At 50.3% G+C, this 16,934-nt stretch overlaps 2 protein-coding genes across 2 annotated transcripts in view; one reads left to right on the top strand and one right to left on the bottom strand.

Moving 5' to 3' along the window:
* LOC144676090 (ubiquilin-4-like) overlaps window positions 1–9,609 on the bottom strand; it is a gene marked incomplete at its 3' end in the record, with an annotated part of 43,010 nt that extends 33,401 nt beyond the window's left edge. Inside the window, exon 1 of the mRNA XM_078536604.1 lies at window positions 9,469–9,609. Within this exon, the coding sequence (XP_078392730.1) occupies window positions 9,469–9,570 (102 nt within the window). The remainder of the gene's footprint in view (window positions 1–9,468) is intronic.
* Window positions 9,610–9,849: 240 nt separating this feature from the next.
* LOC144676091 (transmembrane protein 60-like) lies at window positions 9,850–11,713 on the top strand. The gene has a single exon (XM_078536605.1). The coding sequence runs from the start codon at window positions 10,883–10,885 to the stop codon at window positions 11,279–11,281; it is 399 nt and encodes a 132-aa protein (XP_078392731.1). The 5' UTR covers window positions 9,850–10,882; the 3' UTR covers window positions 11,282–11,713.
* Window positions 11,714–16,934: the final 5,221 nt, after the last annotated feature.

Genomic DNA, 16,934 nt, shown 5'->3' with positions numbered 1-16,934 from the left:
CCCTTCGAGCCTGCTCCTTTCTATAAGATCATGGCTGATCTGATTGTGGCCTTAACTCCACTTTCCTGTCTGCCCCCCATATAGATCAAAAATCATCCAAAAAAAACAGCCTTGAATATATTCAGTGACCCGGCCTCCACTGTTTTCTGAGGGAGAGAATTCCACAGACTGACGACTCTCTGAGAGGAGAAATTCCTCATCTCTGTCTCTGGGAGACCCCTTATTTTTAAACCATGTTCCCTAGTTCTAGTCTCTCCCACAAGAGGAAACATCCTCCCGGTATCCATTCAGTCAAGCCCCCCTCAGGATCTTATATGTTTCAATAAGGTCACCTCTCATTGTTCTAAACTCCGATGGGTACAGGCCCAACCTTTCCTCATAGGATAACCCCTTCATCCCAGGAATGAGTCCAGTGAACCTTCTCTGAACTGCTTCTAACACAATTATATCTTTTTTTAAATAAGGAGACCAAAACTGTACACAGTAGGTTGGGTGCGGTCTAACGGAGACCCTTTACAACTGCAGTAAAACTTCCCTACTTTTATACTCCATTCTCCCTGCAATAAACGCTAATATTCCATTCACCTCCCTAATCACTTGCTGCATCTGTATACTAACTTTCCCTGATTCATGCACCAGGACACCCAGATCCCTCTGCACCTCAGAGTTCTGCAATCTCTCTCCATTTAAATAATCTGCTGCTTTTCTATTCTTCCTGCCAAAGTGGACAAGCTCACATCTTCCCCACATTATACTCCATCTGCTCTAATCTCATTTTGCTTTCCTCTTTTTCTTTCACTGTCTTATGGTCTCCACCAGACACACCGCTTGGAAGAACACAAGAAATAGAAGGGGGTCATTCAGCCCCTCGAGCATGCTCTGCGCTATTCAATACAATCATGGCTCATCTTCTACCTTCCCTGTTCTATCCCCAGATTTCCTTAGGTCGATTTCTGAATTCTATCTCACTGAATCTGCTCAACGACTAAACTTCCACAAGCCTCTGGGGTAAAGAATCCTGAAGGTTCACAACCCCCTGTGAATAAATTTCCCATCTCGGTCCTAAATAGCTGACCCCTTATCCCGAGAGCCCTAGTTCTAGATTTCCCCACGGGAGAGCGGCCTCTCACTGTCAACCACGTCAAGCCCCCTCAATGTTACATGTTTCAAAGAGATCATCTCTCATTCCCCAGGCCCAGTCTCTTCAATCTATCCTCATAGGACAATCCCCTCATCTAAACAATTAATTTAGTGAACCTTCGCTGCACCTCCTCGAAGGCTGATATATCCTTCCTTAGGTGAGAAGACCAAAACTGTGTATAATACTCCAGGTGTGGCCCAACCAAGGCTATATAGGTTGCATAGATTATAGAGGATATACAGCAGAAACAGGCCATTCGGACTCTCTGCTCCATGCTGATGTTTCTGTCCCACAGGAGCCTCCTCCCACCCTCTCTTCATCTCACCCCCCATCAACATATCCTTCTATTCCTCTCTCCATCATGTGTTTATCCAGCTTCCCCCCCTTCAATCCATCTCTGCGAATCACCTCGACCACTCCCCGTGGGAGCGAGTCCCACATTCTCCCCACTCTCTGGGTAAAGACATTTCTCCTGAATTCCCCATTGGGTTTCTTGGTGACTGTCTTATATTAATGGCCCCCCCACAAGAGGAAACATTTTCTCTGTGTCCACTCAATCAAAACCTTTCATCATTTTAAAGGAACTCGATTAGATCACCCACTCAGCTTTCCTTCTTTAATAGAGAGAAGAGCCCCAGCCTATCAATCCTTTCCTTATACATAAACCTGCAACTGCACAAGTTTTTCCTGACCCTTATAATTCAACTCCCCTGTGAACCACACGTTAACTGTCCATGACCAGTGTACAAGGGCAGCCAAATCCCTGAATGTCAGCATTTCCCAGTCTCTCAAATCCCTCTGTGCACCAACATTTGATAATCTCACCATTCCAAAAACATGTTTCTATTCTTCCTACCAGAGCAAATAACCTCATTTCTCTTATTATACCCTAGATCTGATACCCACAATATAAATCCAACATTATACTGAAAAGATTTATTACTCACTGTGCTCCAAATATTATACCCATCATATTCAACCTCCCAAATATGCAATAGGCCACATATCATCCACATTTCCCAAATATATCATTCTCCATATATATTATTACATCCCATCTTATATAAAATTATCATGCTTATAAATATAACTGTATCCCATATATTACACTATATATAATATATTATGTATATATACCTACAACACACACATGCACAATACACACTATATTCATGAGAATGGTTCCAGGGATTCAAGGAGCTTCAGTTACATGTATAGACTGGAGAAGTTGGGACTGTTTTCCTTGGAGAAGGGAAGGTTAAGAGGAGATTTGATGGAGATGTTCAAAATCACGAGGGGTCTGGGCAAAGTTGAGAGGGAGAAACTATTCCCATTGGTGGAAGGATCGAGAGCCAGAAGGTACAGATTTAAGGTGAAAGGTAAAAGAAGCAATGGAGATATGAGGAGAAACTTTTTTAAAATCAGCGAGTAGCATCAGAGAATGGTTCCAACACAGTAAGAGGCCATTCAGCCCATCGAGTCCACGTCCGCCTGTATAATGTGCCACTTTCCCCCTAGTCCGCTGACTGCCTATACAATCCGTTTCCCCCAACCTGCTGTCTGCCTGTACAATCTGTCGTTTTCCCCTGGCCTGCTGACTGCCTGTATAGCCAGTTTCCCACAGTGCACTGTCTGCCTGTACAATCTGCCATTTTCTCCAACCCACAGTCTGCCTGTAGAATTTGCTGTTTTCCCCCAGTCGGCTGTCTGCCTGTACAACCTGCCATTTTCACCTAGCCTGGTGTCTGCCTGTACAATCTGCCGTTTTCCCCTAGCCCACAGTCTGCCTGTACAATCTGCTGTTTTCCTCCAGTCGGCTGTCTGCCTGTACAACCCGCCATTTCCCCCTAGCTCACTGTCTGCCTGTGCAATCTGCTGTTTCCCCCTAGCCCACTGCCTGCCTGTACAATCCGTTTTCCCCTAGTACAATCTGCCATTATTCCCCCTTTGGGTGCCTATCCAATTCTCTTTTGAAGGACACAACTGAATCCACCTCCACTAACCTTTCACACTGCTTTCCAGGTCCTAATGACTAGCCACACCAAAAGGGTTTTCCTTATACTGCCTTAGGCTCTTTCACCAATTATAACCAATCTGTGTCCCTCTCGTTCTAGACCCTTCTGTCAGTGGGAACAGTGTTTCTCCCTATCGACTCTGACCAGGCCCCTCGTGATTTTGAGCATCTCTACCAAATTTCCTCTCAGCCTTCTCTTCTCCAAGGAAAACAGTCCCAACTTCCCCAATCTATGGAACTGAAGTTCCTCATTCATGGAACCGTTCTCGAGGATCTTTCTGCACTCTCTCCTGTGGTTAGGGTTTGGAACACGCTGCCTGAGAGTGTGGTGGAGGCACATTCAATCGAGGCCTTCAGGGGGGGGATTGGAACATTATCTGAAGACAGATGTTTTTGCAGGGGTTCAGGGAAAAGGCTGCCAAGTTGCTCTTATAGACAGCCAGCACAAACATAATGGGGCCAAATGGCCTCCTCCTGTATTGTAACCATACACATGTTACATGTATATAACATATTCCATACGTTATGGTCCACATATTCTATATGATGCATCACATACCATAGTCGATACCCATATAGAATCAGAGAATTTACGGCACAGAACGAGGACACTTGGCCCATCGTGTCTGTGCTGGTTGAAAAATGAGCTGCCCAGTTTAGTCTCACCCTCCAGCATTTGCACTGTAGCCCTGTCGGTTACGGCACTTGAGGTGCATATCCAGGCACCTTTTAAATGAGCTGAGGGTTTCTGCCTCTACTACTACCCTTTCAGACTGAGAGTTCCAGGCTCCCACAACCCTCTGGGTGAAAATATTTCTCATCCCCACTCTAATCTTTCTAGCAATCGCTTTACGTTTATGCCCCCTCGTCACTGACCTCTCTGCTAAAGTAAATAGGCTATTCCCATCCACTCTATCCAGGCCCCTCACAATTTCGTACATCTCAATGAAATCTCGCCTCAGCCTCCTCTGTTCCCAGGAGAACGTCCCCAGCTTATCCAATCTTTCCTCATCGCTGCAATCTTCCATATTTGACATGTACCAAATATCACATTCCAATATATTAAAAGCCATAATTCTGGCATAACACACAGATAAAATAGCCCACCTATTACACTCCATAGATTCCATATGATGCAACTGTATATATGTTATATACATGTGTAGCAGGGGAGGTGGTGCCATAGTGGTACTGTCACTGGACTAGAACTCCAGATACTCAGGGTGATGCTCAAATCCCACCACAGCAAATGAAGAAATTTGAATTCAATAACAAAAATCTGGAATTAAAAGTCTGATGATGACCACCGTTAATTGCCGTAGCAACCCATCAGGTTCACTAATCCCCTTTAGGGAGGGAAATCTGCCATCCTTACCCGCTCTGGCCTAGATGTGACTCCAGACCCACAGCCATGTGGTCGACTCTTCTGAAATTGCCTAGCAAGCCACTCAGCTCTCAAGGGCAATTAGGGATCGGCAATAAATGATGGCCTATCTAGCGATGCCCGCATCCCATAAACGAAAAAATAAATTTGCTGATGGCACAAAGATAGGTCAGAGAGTAAGTTGCGAAGAGGACATAAAGAGTCTACAAAGAAATATAGGTAGGTTAAGCGAGTGGGCAAACATTTGGCAGATGGGAGTACAAGGATGGGAAGATGTGAGCTTGTCCACTTTGGCAGGAAGAATAGAAAAGCAGCAGATTATTTAAATGGAGAGAGATTGCAGAACTCTGAGGTGCAGAGGGATCTGGGTGTCCTGGGACATGAATCAGGGGAAGTTAGTATGCAGATGCAGCAAGTGATTAGGGAGGTGAATGGAATATTAGCGTTTATTGCAGGGAGAATGGAGTATAAAAGTAGGGAAGTTTTACTGCAGCTGTTCAGGGTGCTGGTGAGGCTACATCTAGAGTATTGTTTACAGTTTTGGTCTCCTTATTTGAATAAAGACGTAACTGCATTAGAATCAATTCAGAGAAGGTTCACTCGACTCATTCCTGGGAATAAGGGGTTTCTTTTATGAGGAAAGCTTGAGCAGGTTGGGCCTGTGCCCATTGGAGTTTAGAAGAATGAGAGGTGATCTTATTGAAACATAAGATTCTGAGGGGGCTGAGGGCAAATGCTGGGGGGCATTTTTCCCTTCGTGGGGGAGTCTAGGGCGAGGGGGCACAGTTTAATAATAAGGGGTCTCCCATTTAAGATGGAGAGGAAGAGAAATTTCTACTCTCAAGGGGTCATTAGTCTGTGGAATTCTCTCCCCCAGAGAGCAGTGGGGGCCGGGTCACCGAATATATTCAAAACTGAGTCAGACAGATTTCTGATCGACGAGGGTTATGAGGGGGACAGGCAGGAAAGTGGAGTTAAGGCCACAATCAGATCAGCCACGATCTAATAGAATGGAGCAAGCTCGAGGGGCCGAATGGCCTACTGCTATATCCAATCTATTACACTCTTAGAGGCTCTACATGGCCCACACTCTACAGGACAAATAAGGCACGGGAATACACGATGAATGGTAGGACCCTGGGAAGTACCAAGGATGAGAGGGGCCTTGGTGTGCATGTCCACCGGTCCCTTAAGGTAGCGGGACAGGTAGACAAGGTGGTTAAGAAGGCATGTGGGATACTTGCCTTTATTAGCTGAGGCATAGAATGTAAGAGCAGGGAGGTTATGCTGGAACTGTATAAAACACTGGTTAGGCCACAGCTAGAGTATTGAGTGCAGTTCTGGAATCCGCATTATAGGAAGGATGTGATTGCACTAGAGAGAATGCAGAGGAGATTTACCAGGATGCTGCCTGAGCTGGGGAGTTTTAGTAATGAGGAGAGACTGGATAGACTGGGGTTATTTTCCCTGGAGCAGAGGAGATTGAGGGGGGACATGATTGAGGTGTATAAAATTATGAGGGGCATAAATAGGGTAGACAGGAAGGAACTTTTCCCCTTGGTGGAGGGATCAATAACCAGGGGGCATAGATTTAAGGTAAGGAGCAGGAGGTTTAGAGGGGATGTGGGGAAGAATGTTTTCACCCAGAGGGTGGTGGGAATCTGGAACTCACTGCCTGAAAGGGTGGTAGAGGCAGAAACCCTCATAATATTTAAGAAGTATTTAGATGTGCACTTGCGATGCCATGGCATACAAGGCTATGGGCCTATTGCTGGAAAATGGGATTAGAATAGTTAGGTACTTGTTAGACTGGCGCAGATTCGATGGGCCGAAGGGCCTTTTCCTGTGTTTTATGAGGCGCTGTAGGGCGCCCACACTCAATGCGGTGCCTACACTCGATAGGCTCTATACAGTGTCTATGCTCTATAGACTCTATACAGTGCCTTCACTCTATACAGTGTCTACCCTATAGACTCTATATGGTGTCTACCATATAGACTCTATATGTTGTCTACCCTATAGACTCTATACGGTGCCTTCTATATAGACTCTATACAGTGCCTGCACTCTAAACTATACAGTGCCTACACAATATTCGGTGTCTACACTCTATAGACTCCATATGGTGTATATGCTCTATAGACTTCATATGGTGCCTGCGCTCTATAGACTCCATATGGTGCTCTATAGACTCCATATGGTGCTCTATAGACTCCATATGGTGCTCTATAGACTCCATATGGTGCTCTATAGACTCCATATGGTGCCTGCGCTCTATAGACTCCATATGGTGCCTGCGCTCTATAGACTCCATATGGTGCCTGCGCTCTATAGACTCCATATGGTGCCTGCGCTCTATAGACTCCATATGGTGCCTGCGCTCTATAGACTCTATGCAGTGCCTATACTCTATAGACTCTATGCAGTGCCCACGCTCTATAGATTCTATATGGTGTCTGCGCTCTATAGACTCTATACGGTGCCCACGCTTTATACAATGTCTACTCTCTATATACACTAAACGGTGCCAACGCTCTATGGACTCTATACTGTGCCTACGCTCTATAGACTCTATATGGTGCTCACACTCTATATGGTGCCTACGTTCTATAGCCTATATGGTGCCTACGCTCTGTATGGTGTCTATGCTCTATATGGTGCCCACATTCTATAGGCTCTATACAGTGCCTATCTCTTTAGACTATATATGGTGTCTATGTTCTATTGACTCTATACAGTGCCCGTGCTCTATATGGTGCCTACACTCTATATAGTGCCCACATTCTATATGGTGTCTATGCTCTATAGACTCTATACGGTGCTCACACTCTATACAGTGCCTACACTCTATGGACTCTATATGGTGCCTACACATTATATGGCGCCTACGCTCTATAGACTCCATACAGTGCCTACGCTCTATACGGTGCCTACATTCTATACTGTGTCTATGCTCTATAGACTCTATATGGTGCTCACACTCTATACGGTGCCTACATTCAATAGTCTCTATATGGTGCCTACGCTCTATATGGTGCCCACATTCTATATGGTGTCTATGCTTATAGACTCTATACAGTGCTCACACTCTATACAGTGCCTACACTCTATGGACTCTATATGGTGCCTACACATTATACGACGCCTACGCTCTAGACTCTATACAGCGCCTACGTTCTATACGGTGTCCATGCACTATAGATTCTATACGGTGCCCATGCATTATAGACTCTATACGGTGCCCATGCTCTACAAGCTCTATACGGTGCCCACGCTCTACAGGCTCTATACGGTGCCTACGCTCTACAGGCTCTATACGGTGCCTGTGCTCTACAGACTCTATACAGTGCCTATGCACTACTCTATACGGTGCCCACACTCTACAGGCTCCATACGGTGCCTGTGCTCTATAGACTCTATACGGTGCCCACGCTTTATAGACTCTATACGGTGCCCACGCTCTACAGGCTCTATACGGTGCCCATGCTCTACAGGCTCTATACGGTGCCCACGCTCTACAGGCTCTATACGGTGCCTGTGCTCTACAGACTCTACACAGTGCCTATGCACTACTCTATACGGTGCCCACGCTTTATAGACTCTATACGGTGCCCGTACTCTACAGACTCTATACGGTGCCTGTGCTCTACAGACTCTATACGGTGCCTGCGCTCTACAGACTCCATACGGTGCCTGCGCTCTACAGACTCCATACGGTGCCCGCGCTCTATAGACTCCATACGGTGCCCACGCTCTATAGACTCCATACGGTGCCCACGCTCTATAGATTCTATACGGTGCCCGCGATCTATAGACTCCATACGGTGCCCGCGATCTATAGACTGCATACGGTGCCCGCGCTCTATAGACTGCATACGGTGCCCACGCTCTATAGATTCTATACGGTGCCCACGCTCTATAGACTCTATACGGTGCCCGCGCTCTATAGACTCTATACGGTGCCCGCGCTCTAGACTCTATACGGTGCCCGCGCTCTATAGACTCTATACGGTGCCTGCGCTCTATAGACTCTATACGGTGCCTGCGCTCTATAGACTCTATATGATGCCCGCGCTCTAGACTCTATATGGTGCCCGCGCTCTAGACTCTATACGGTGCCCGCGCTCTATAGACTCCGTACGGTGCCCGCGCTCTATAGACTCTATACCGTGCCCACGCTCTATAGACTCTATACCGTGCCCACGCTCTATAGACTCTATACCGTGCCCACACTCTATAGACTCTATACCGTGCCCACGCTCTATAGACTCAATGCGGTGCCTATGCTCTAGACTCTATATGGTGCCTACGCTCTATACAGTGTCTATGCTCTATAGACTCTATATGGTGCTCACACTCTATACGGTGCCCACTTTATAGACTCGATACAGTGCCTACGCTCTACAGACTCCATCCGGTGCCCAGACTCTATAGATTCTATATGGTGTCTACGCTCTATAGACTCTATACGGTGTCTACGCTCTACAGACTCTATACAGTACCTATACTCTATACGGTGCCTACGCTCTAGTGTTCTATGCTCTATAGACTCTATATGGTGCTTACACTCTAAACGGTGCCCACACCCTATAGACTCTATACGGTGCCTACGCTCTATAGATTCTATATGGAGCCTATTCCCTCCAGGCTGCACCATGGACCATGGACCATGGACACTCCGGCTATTCTACCTGCAGCCTAACCCCCCCCCACCCACACACTCTCTCTCTCTGCGGGTATCACTGGGACAGAGCGGGGCCCGGGAGTGGCTGCTGCCCAGCCTGGGCCGAGGGAAGCGGCGGCTCCCCCGCCCAGGCCGGAGCCCCCCGGAGGCCCCGGGCCCCGCTCTCCCTGTCCCTGGGCCCCGGGCCCCCTCCCTCTCCCTCTCCCCGGGCCTCAGCCTCGGGGCCGCGGCCCCCGCGCCCTCACCTCCCGCACGGACGCCTCCTCCTCCACGGCGAACTCCTCGCGGTCTTTGGGGGTTTTCACCGTCACTTTAATCCGCCGCTTTCCAGAACCTTCCGCCGCCATCGCTCCGCGCCCGCCTGACCGACTGCGCGCGCACCCGCCGGGGAGAGAGCGAGGAGGGGGGGGGGATGTCGCGGGGAGCAGGGAGTGGTCAGTGCGCCTGCGCAGGGGGAGGAGGAGGGGCGGGGCGAAAGGTGCGCCTGCGCGAGAGGAGGCGCGGCCAATGCGCCGGGGAAAGGGGAGGCGGGGCGAGCATTGCGCCTGCGCAAGGGAGGGAGTCGTCAGCGCGCCTGCGCGAGGGTGGGAGCGGTTCCGTGCGCCTGCGCAGACCGGCCCGGCCCGTAAACAAATCCACCTCAAAGCCCCACAACCACGTCCCTCCATCGCGACGAACTCAACAGCACCCGACCAACGCAACAGAAATAAAAAAAACCCCATCGCCATCTTCAAAAATATTAAAATTGGGCCGGTCAGCGTGTTTTCATACCGCTTTCAGTTCAACGGTCACCCGGGCAGGGAGTTCCGCTTCCGGGTCAGCTGGCCCCGCCCCCCCGCTGGTTGCTATGGGCCGGGTTAAGGCCTAGTCTCTCCCCCCCTCTCGACCTTAATCCGAAAGTAAAGTTCAGGACAGGCCCTGTAGTGGATTGTTTTTCTAATTTTCTTTTTGTTTAAAGGATAAACTGGGTAAAGTTTTTTTTTAGCCACCAGCCTGACGGAAAAAAAACGTATTTTCACTTCCCACTGGGGCCAGGATCCCCTGGGTACAGGATCCACTGGGTACAGGATCCACTGGGTGCCAAGATCCACGGGGTACAGAATCCCCTGGGTACAGGATCCACTGGGTACAGAATCCACTGGGTGCCAGGATCCCCTGGGTACCAGGATCCCCTGGGTACCAGGATCCACTGGGTGCCAGGATCCACTGGGTACCAGGAGGTGCGGCCCTGCAAAGGGGAAACAGACCTTCCTCCCCTCTGCTCGGATAGGGCGACATCTTCGCTCCAATCCGTGTCCCCCCCCAAACCCGGTGTCAGCGAGCCCCACATGTCGTGGCTGCTGCCTTAAATTGATTTTTGCCCCCTCATCTGGCAAGTTCTGCCAACGTCCTCTTCCCCCACCCGCCCGCCGCTGTCTTCTGGTGGTTGGTGGGCGCGAGCTGTCCATCCCGATCAGCTGTCGCCAGGCGTTGGTGGGGGGGGGGGGGGGGGGGAGGGGGTGGGGAGAGCCCTGTCAATCCGTCTGACCACGAGGTGCCGCCGGGGGTGCGGGGATTTTGGAAATCTGGGGCGGCCGCAGGACTGTGTGAGCCCCCCGTGGAACTGCGGAAGGGAGAGACCGCCTCGCTGTCCGAACGGGTCCCGGGCGCCAGTCTCCAATGAAAATGTCGCTGGCACAGCGGGTCTTGCTGACATGGCTGTTCACCCTGCTCTTCCTCATCATCCTGGTGCTGAAGCTGGACGAGACGCTGGGCTGGAACTGGTTCCTCGTCTTCATCCCGCTCTGGATCTTCGACACCGTGCTGCTGGTCATGCTCGTGGTCAAGCTGGTCGGGCGCTGCAAAGCGGGCTATGACCGGCACAGCAGCAACGTGCGGCGGAAAGTGTGGTACCTGTGCGCCATGCTGCTCAAGCTGGGCTTCTTCCTGGCGCTCTGCGCCCGTCTCGAGCGTTACGCGGTGATGAAACTCTCCTGGGTCCTCATCCCGCTCTGGCTTCTGCTCCTCGGAGTGCTGGGCAATATGGGGTACAGCATCTTCTCTGTAAGAGCGGAGTGAGTGTCGTGAGCGGGTACGTCTCCAGGCTGCACTGTGGAACCATCGACTCGGACTTCAACAGATGCTCGAAAGACTGAATGACCTGGGCGATAATCCTCCGTGCCCGTGGCATTATCTGCTTCTGCCTTTTGTGTCATGCTTCCAATCGATCTCTCCAAGCCTGAGAGAGGGACCGGAGGAGGGTGAGAAGATGGGATCGACCAGACTCGCAGCTCCTCGCCAACATGCTCGCCCGCGTAGAGACAGAACCGAGCGCGGGTGTGACACCGCTGAGCCTGGCCCAGCTTTCCAGTTCACTCCAATCCAGCTTGATTCTTGAAGAGTGGTCATTTGGGGCATGGGCAAACTGCCCAGGTCTCTCTCTCTCTCTCTCAGGTTGGCTGGTGCCCTCTGTAATTATGTAATACATTAAAAAAACAACTCTTCTGTCTGCACACTATTCCTGTCAGCTTGCCCATTAGAAACCTGGGAATTTTATAATGACAATTAGGAGTGGGCAATAAGTGCTGTCCTAGCCAGTGACGCCCACATCCCATATTAAGAAAAAGAGTCCAGAGTTGTGGCTTCAAAATGACTGCCAGGGTTGTGATAGGTCCCAGGGTTGACGACGCACTCCGATGTAGGGAGCTTCTTTCTCTCTGGTTCTTCTGGGGGTCAGGTCCCAGGTTTAACTGTGAAGAGTCTACGGCTAAAATATTTGAAACTTGCGTTAAACGTGCCAAACGGATGACCCGTGCCGTGTGGCGGAGCAGACGGACATTGCTGCCGATACAAAGGTAGGTAGGAAAGCAAGTTGTGAGGAGGATACAAAGAGTCTCGAAAAAGGAATAAAGAGAGGTTAAGCGAGTGGGCAAACATTTGGCAGATGGGAGTATAACGTGGGGAAGATGTGAACTTGTCCACTTTAGCAGGAGGAATAGAAAAGCGGCAGGTTATTTAAATGGAGAGAGATTGCAGAGCCCTGAGGTACAGAGGGATCTGGGTGTCCTGGTACGAGTCACAAAATGCTAGCATGCAGGTGAAGGGAAGGTAAATGGAAGGTTTATTGCGAGGGGGAAGGAGTATAACAGCCAGGAATTCTCGCTACAGCTGTACAGGGTATTGGTGAGACTGCACCTGGAGTACTGCGTACAGTTTTGGTTTCCTTACTTAAGAAGGAATATACTTGCATTGGAGGCAGTTCGGTGAAGGCTGACTGGGCTGATTCTGGGGTTGTCTTATGAGGAAACGTTGGGACAGGTTTAGAAGAATGAGAGGTGATCTTATTGGAAAAAGACAAACGTGACTGGAGAGAAAAAGGCACCACTGCCAACTCCCTCGAGAAAAGTTACCCCATGTAAAACACCAGTGACCCCAGCAGCATTGAAAAACTACTCTCCATCTGCTGCGATCCAGTCACCTTTATTGTTCAGTGCTAAGATGTCAGAGCCTCGGAGAGGGTGCGGAGGGAGGCTTACCCAGAATGGGACCAGGGATGAGGGACTTCAGTTCATGTGGAGAAGTTGGGATTGTTCTCCTTAGAGCAGAGAAGGTTAAGGGGGAGATTGAATCGAGGCGTTCAAAATCAGGAAGGGGGTTCGGACGAGTAAATAAGGAGAAACTGTTTCCACTGGGCAGGAGGGTCGGTAACCAGAGGGGGACACAGATTGAAGAGAATCGGGGAAAGAACCAGAGGGGGAGATGAGGAGAATTTGTTTTTTATTTACACAGCGAGTTGTTGTGATCTGGAAGGCGCTGCCTGAAAGGGCGGTGGAAGCAGATTCAATAGGAACTTTCAAAAGGGGGGGAATCGGATAAATACTTGGAAGGGGAAAATTTGCAGGGATACGGGGGGGTAAAGAGGACGGGGGGGTGGGGAGTGGGGGCTAATTGTATAGATCTTTCAAAGAGCCGGAACAGGCACGATGGGCCGAATGGCCTCCTGTGCTGCGATACACTTGTCTTTAAACGGCCAGGCGAATGTTCAACTGTACAGGTGAAGCAAAACATGGTCTCCGCAGTGTTTCCGGGCCAATTGCCTGCAATTGGGCCTCGGTGGCCAGAGTTCAAAGGTCAACAGAGGGGCCCCTCGGGTCAGAAGATGGAGCCAGGCTCCCTCATCCACTGACATAAAGCATCTCCCAAATGGTCACCATAGCGAGGCTTGGCTCCATCCTCCAGGGTGGGATGTGGAGTCACACAAGGACCAGGAATATGGGCAGTGCGGAGGAGGGGAGCTTCCAATAGCACTGCTCCCCCCACCTGCTCCCGGGAGCGGTGCCCCAAGCCAGGGGAGGGAAGGTTAGACCTCAGTGAGCACCACCCCCTCTAATGAAGGGCAACACCAGAGGCGAGGGGAATTTGGGTTCATAACGATAGAATGAAAGAACATGCATTTCACTAGCGCCTTTCACATCCTCAGGCTGCACCCCCCCCCCCCCCCCGCCAAAGCGCTTTGCAGCCAATGGAAGGACCTTATTGAACTGCAATCCCTGCTGTTAACGTGGGAAACGCGGTGGCCATTTTGTGCACAGCAAGATCCCACAAGCAGCAATGTGATAATGACCCAAGATAATGTGGGCGTTGAGGAATAAATATTGGGCCCCAGGACACCGGAGAACACATCCCGCATCCGCTGGGGGAATTTAAGTTCGATTAATAAATCTGGGAATATAAAGCGAGTCTCAGTGACGGTGACCATGACGACCATCATCGATTGTCATTAAAAACCCCATGTGGGTCACTAATCCCCTTTAGGGAGGGAAATCTGCCCTCCTTACCCGGTCTGGCCTACACGTGACTCCAGACCCCGCAGCCGTGTGGTCAACTCTTAAACTGCCCCCCTGAAATGGCCGAGCGAGACCCTCAGTTCAAGGGGCAATTGGGGACGGGCAACAAACGCTGGTCTCGCCCACATCCCCGTGAAAGAATAAAGAAAAGAAAAATCTGCGGGTGGTTGGAATTAATTTCTGTCTCCGTCTCTCCCTAGCCCAGACGCATGCCCGATGTTTCTCAACACACAAGTTAGAGCAATGGGCGCAAGAGATTTCATGATCTAGCACCTCAGAATGTTTTTTCTATTCATTCACGGGATGTGGGTGTCACTGGCCGGGCCCAGCATTTATTGCCCATCCCTAATTGCCCCTTGAGAAGGTGGTGGTGAGCTGCCTTCTTGAACCGCTGCAGTCTATGTGGTGTAACTTAAACTTTTCTACTTAACTCCAATTACGCTAAACCAAAGACATTTTGCCAGAGTTTCTCATCTTGCACTCATCAGGACAAACACAAGAATGCCAAATTTCAAACTCTCACAACAATTTGTACTGCAGTCCAAGAAGACATTCTGCCTACCGCACAATTATTGGACAACGTCGCGTACGAATTTCGGGGCCACTGCCAGGTATGTCCGGGGGGGGGGGGGGTCTCCCATTGAAGGTGGAGATGGGGAGGGATTTCTTCTCTCAGAGAGTCGTCAGTCTGTGGAATTCTCTCTCCCCCCCCCCCCCCCACCCAGAGAGCAGTGGGGGCAGGGTCAGCGAATATATTCAAGGCTGAGGTAGACAGATTTTTTGATCGACGAGGGGGGGGTCAAGGGTTATGGGGGGTGGGCGGGGGGAACAAACAGGAAAGTGGAGTTAAGGCCAGCCATGATCTTATTGGCTGGCACAGCAGACTGGAGGGGCCGAATGGCCTACTCCTGCTCCGAATGCTTACGTTGGTGCTTTGCTCCGATTTTCTACTCCCCAGCGAATGCCAACGCTTGGACACGCGGTTCCTGACCAGAAGCAACACTCGGCTTTTTATTTAAACCCGGTTTAGCTTCTCCCGGGTTCATTAATAGCGGGGATGGTAGCAGCTCCCCCCGCTTCAGCTCACTTGAAGACACCGGGTTCATTATGTGAGGTATTCTCACTCAATTGAGCAAAAGGATCAAATCTACAGTTATTCATTTATTTTAATTGAAAAAAAATCTTTCACTGACGCCTCTCCCCCCACCCAAAACCAGCAGGAGAAGCAGAACTTGATGGATTTCCCAGCAAAGAGAGACCTCAGGAACCCGAATGTGCTCCCCGTACTCCGGGTTTTCTCAACTTTTATAGCAATTGCTTATTTATTGAGTCCAGCTCTCTTACTGGGTGAAGCAACATGCATATGCAGCAAGACCTGACCTGGACAACATTCAGGCTTGGGCTGACAAGTGACACTCGTGCCACACAAGCGCCAGGCAATGACCATCTCCAACAAGAGAGAATCCAACCATCTCCCCTTGACGTTCAATGGCGTTACCATCGCTGAATTTCCCACGATCAACATCCTGGGGGTTACCATTGACCAGAAACTGAACTGGACCAGCCATATAAATACCGTGACTACAAGAGTAAGTCAGAAGCTGGGAATCCCGCGATGAGTAACTCACCTCCTGACTCCCCAAAGCCTGTCCACCATCTACAAGGCACAAGTCAGGAGTGTGATGGGATACTCCCCACTTGCCTGGATGAGTGCAGCTCCCACAACACTCAAGAAGCTCAACACCACCCAGGACAAAGCAGCCCCGCTTGATTGGCACCCCATCCACAAACATTCACTCCCTCCACCACCGAAGCACAGTAGCAGCAGTGTGTGTACCATCTACAAGATGCACTGCAGCAACTCACCAAGTCTCCCTAGACAGCACCTTCCAAACCCACCACCTCTACCACCTAGAAGGACAAGGGCAGCAGACACATGGGGAACACCACTACCTGGAAGTTCCCCTCCAAGCCACTCACCATCCTGACTTGGGAAATATATCGGCCGTTCCTTCACTGTCGCTGGGTCCAAATCCTGGAACTCCCTCCCTAACAGCACGGTGGGTGTACCTACACCACAGGGACTGCAGCGGCTCAAGAAGGCAGCTCACCCACCACCTTCTCAAGGGGGGCAATTAGGGATGGGCCCAGCCAGCGACGCCCACATCCCGTGAATGAATAAAAAAACAGCACCCTGACCGCTCTCCCAACACCCAAATTGCACAGACTACGTTACAAGGTTCGAGCCACAAGCTGTTGTTTCTATCATCATCCTCGGAGTCTTAAATCTCCCAGCATCCCCCCCCCCCCCAACCAAAACCCCTAACCCCCACCTGTTCCAAGTACTGGATCCAACAGAGAAGCACAGTGGTCGGGACAAGTCCAGCAAGGCAGATCTGCGCGGTGGATCTCACTCCGAAAAGGTGTGAGAGGCACTCGCACAACCACTCCAACAGAAAGTCAGCCACGGGACGCACTCTGGCCTCTTGAGTCCGAAGGTTAGAGTCTGTAATCCAGGTCCAGACGCACAGCCAGTACTGAGGGAGGGCCACACTGTCAGAGGTGCCGCCTTTGGGTTGAGACGTTAAACCGAGGCCCCCCTGTTTAAAAAAAAATCCCCATGCCCACTATTGGAAGGAAAAGCGGGGGTCGGGGAGGGTGGGGGGAAAGAGTTCTCCCTGGTGTACTGGGGCGAACATCTGAAAGAGTAGCTAGTGAGATAGTTGATGCTACCCATTACCCAGACCTCCCTGTCGCTTGCCATTTTAACACTCCACCCTGCTCTCTTGCCCACATGTCCGTCCTTGGCCTGCTGCATTGTTCCAGTGAAGCCCAACGCAAACTGGAGGAACAGCACCTCATCTTCCGACTAGGCACTTTACAGC

The sequence above is a fragment of the Cetorhinus maximus genome, unplaced genomic scaffold (genome assembly GCF_964194155.1).
Source record: "Cetorhinus maximus unplaced genomic scaffold, sCetMax3.hap1.1 HAP1_SCAFFOLD_1350, whole genome shotgun sequence".
Lineage (NCBI taxonomy): Eukaryota > Metazoa > Chordata > Chondrichthyes > Lamniformes > Cetorhinidae > Cetorhinus > Cetorhinus maximus.
The sequence above is the reverse complement of the archived record's forward strand: the minus strand, read 5'-3'. Positions and strand labels throughout refer to the sequence as shown.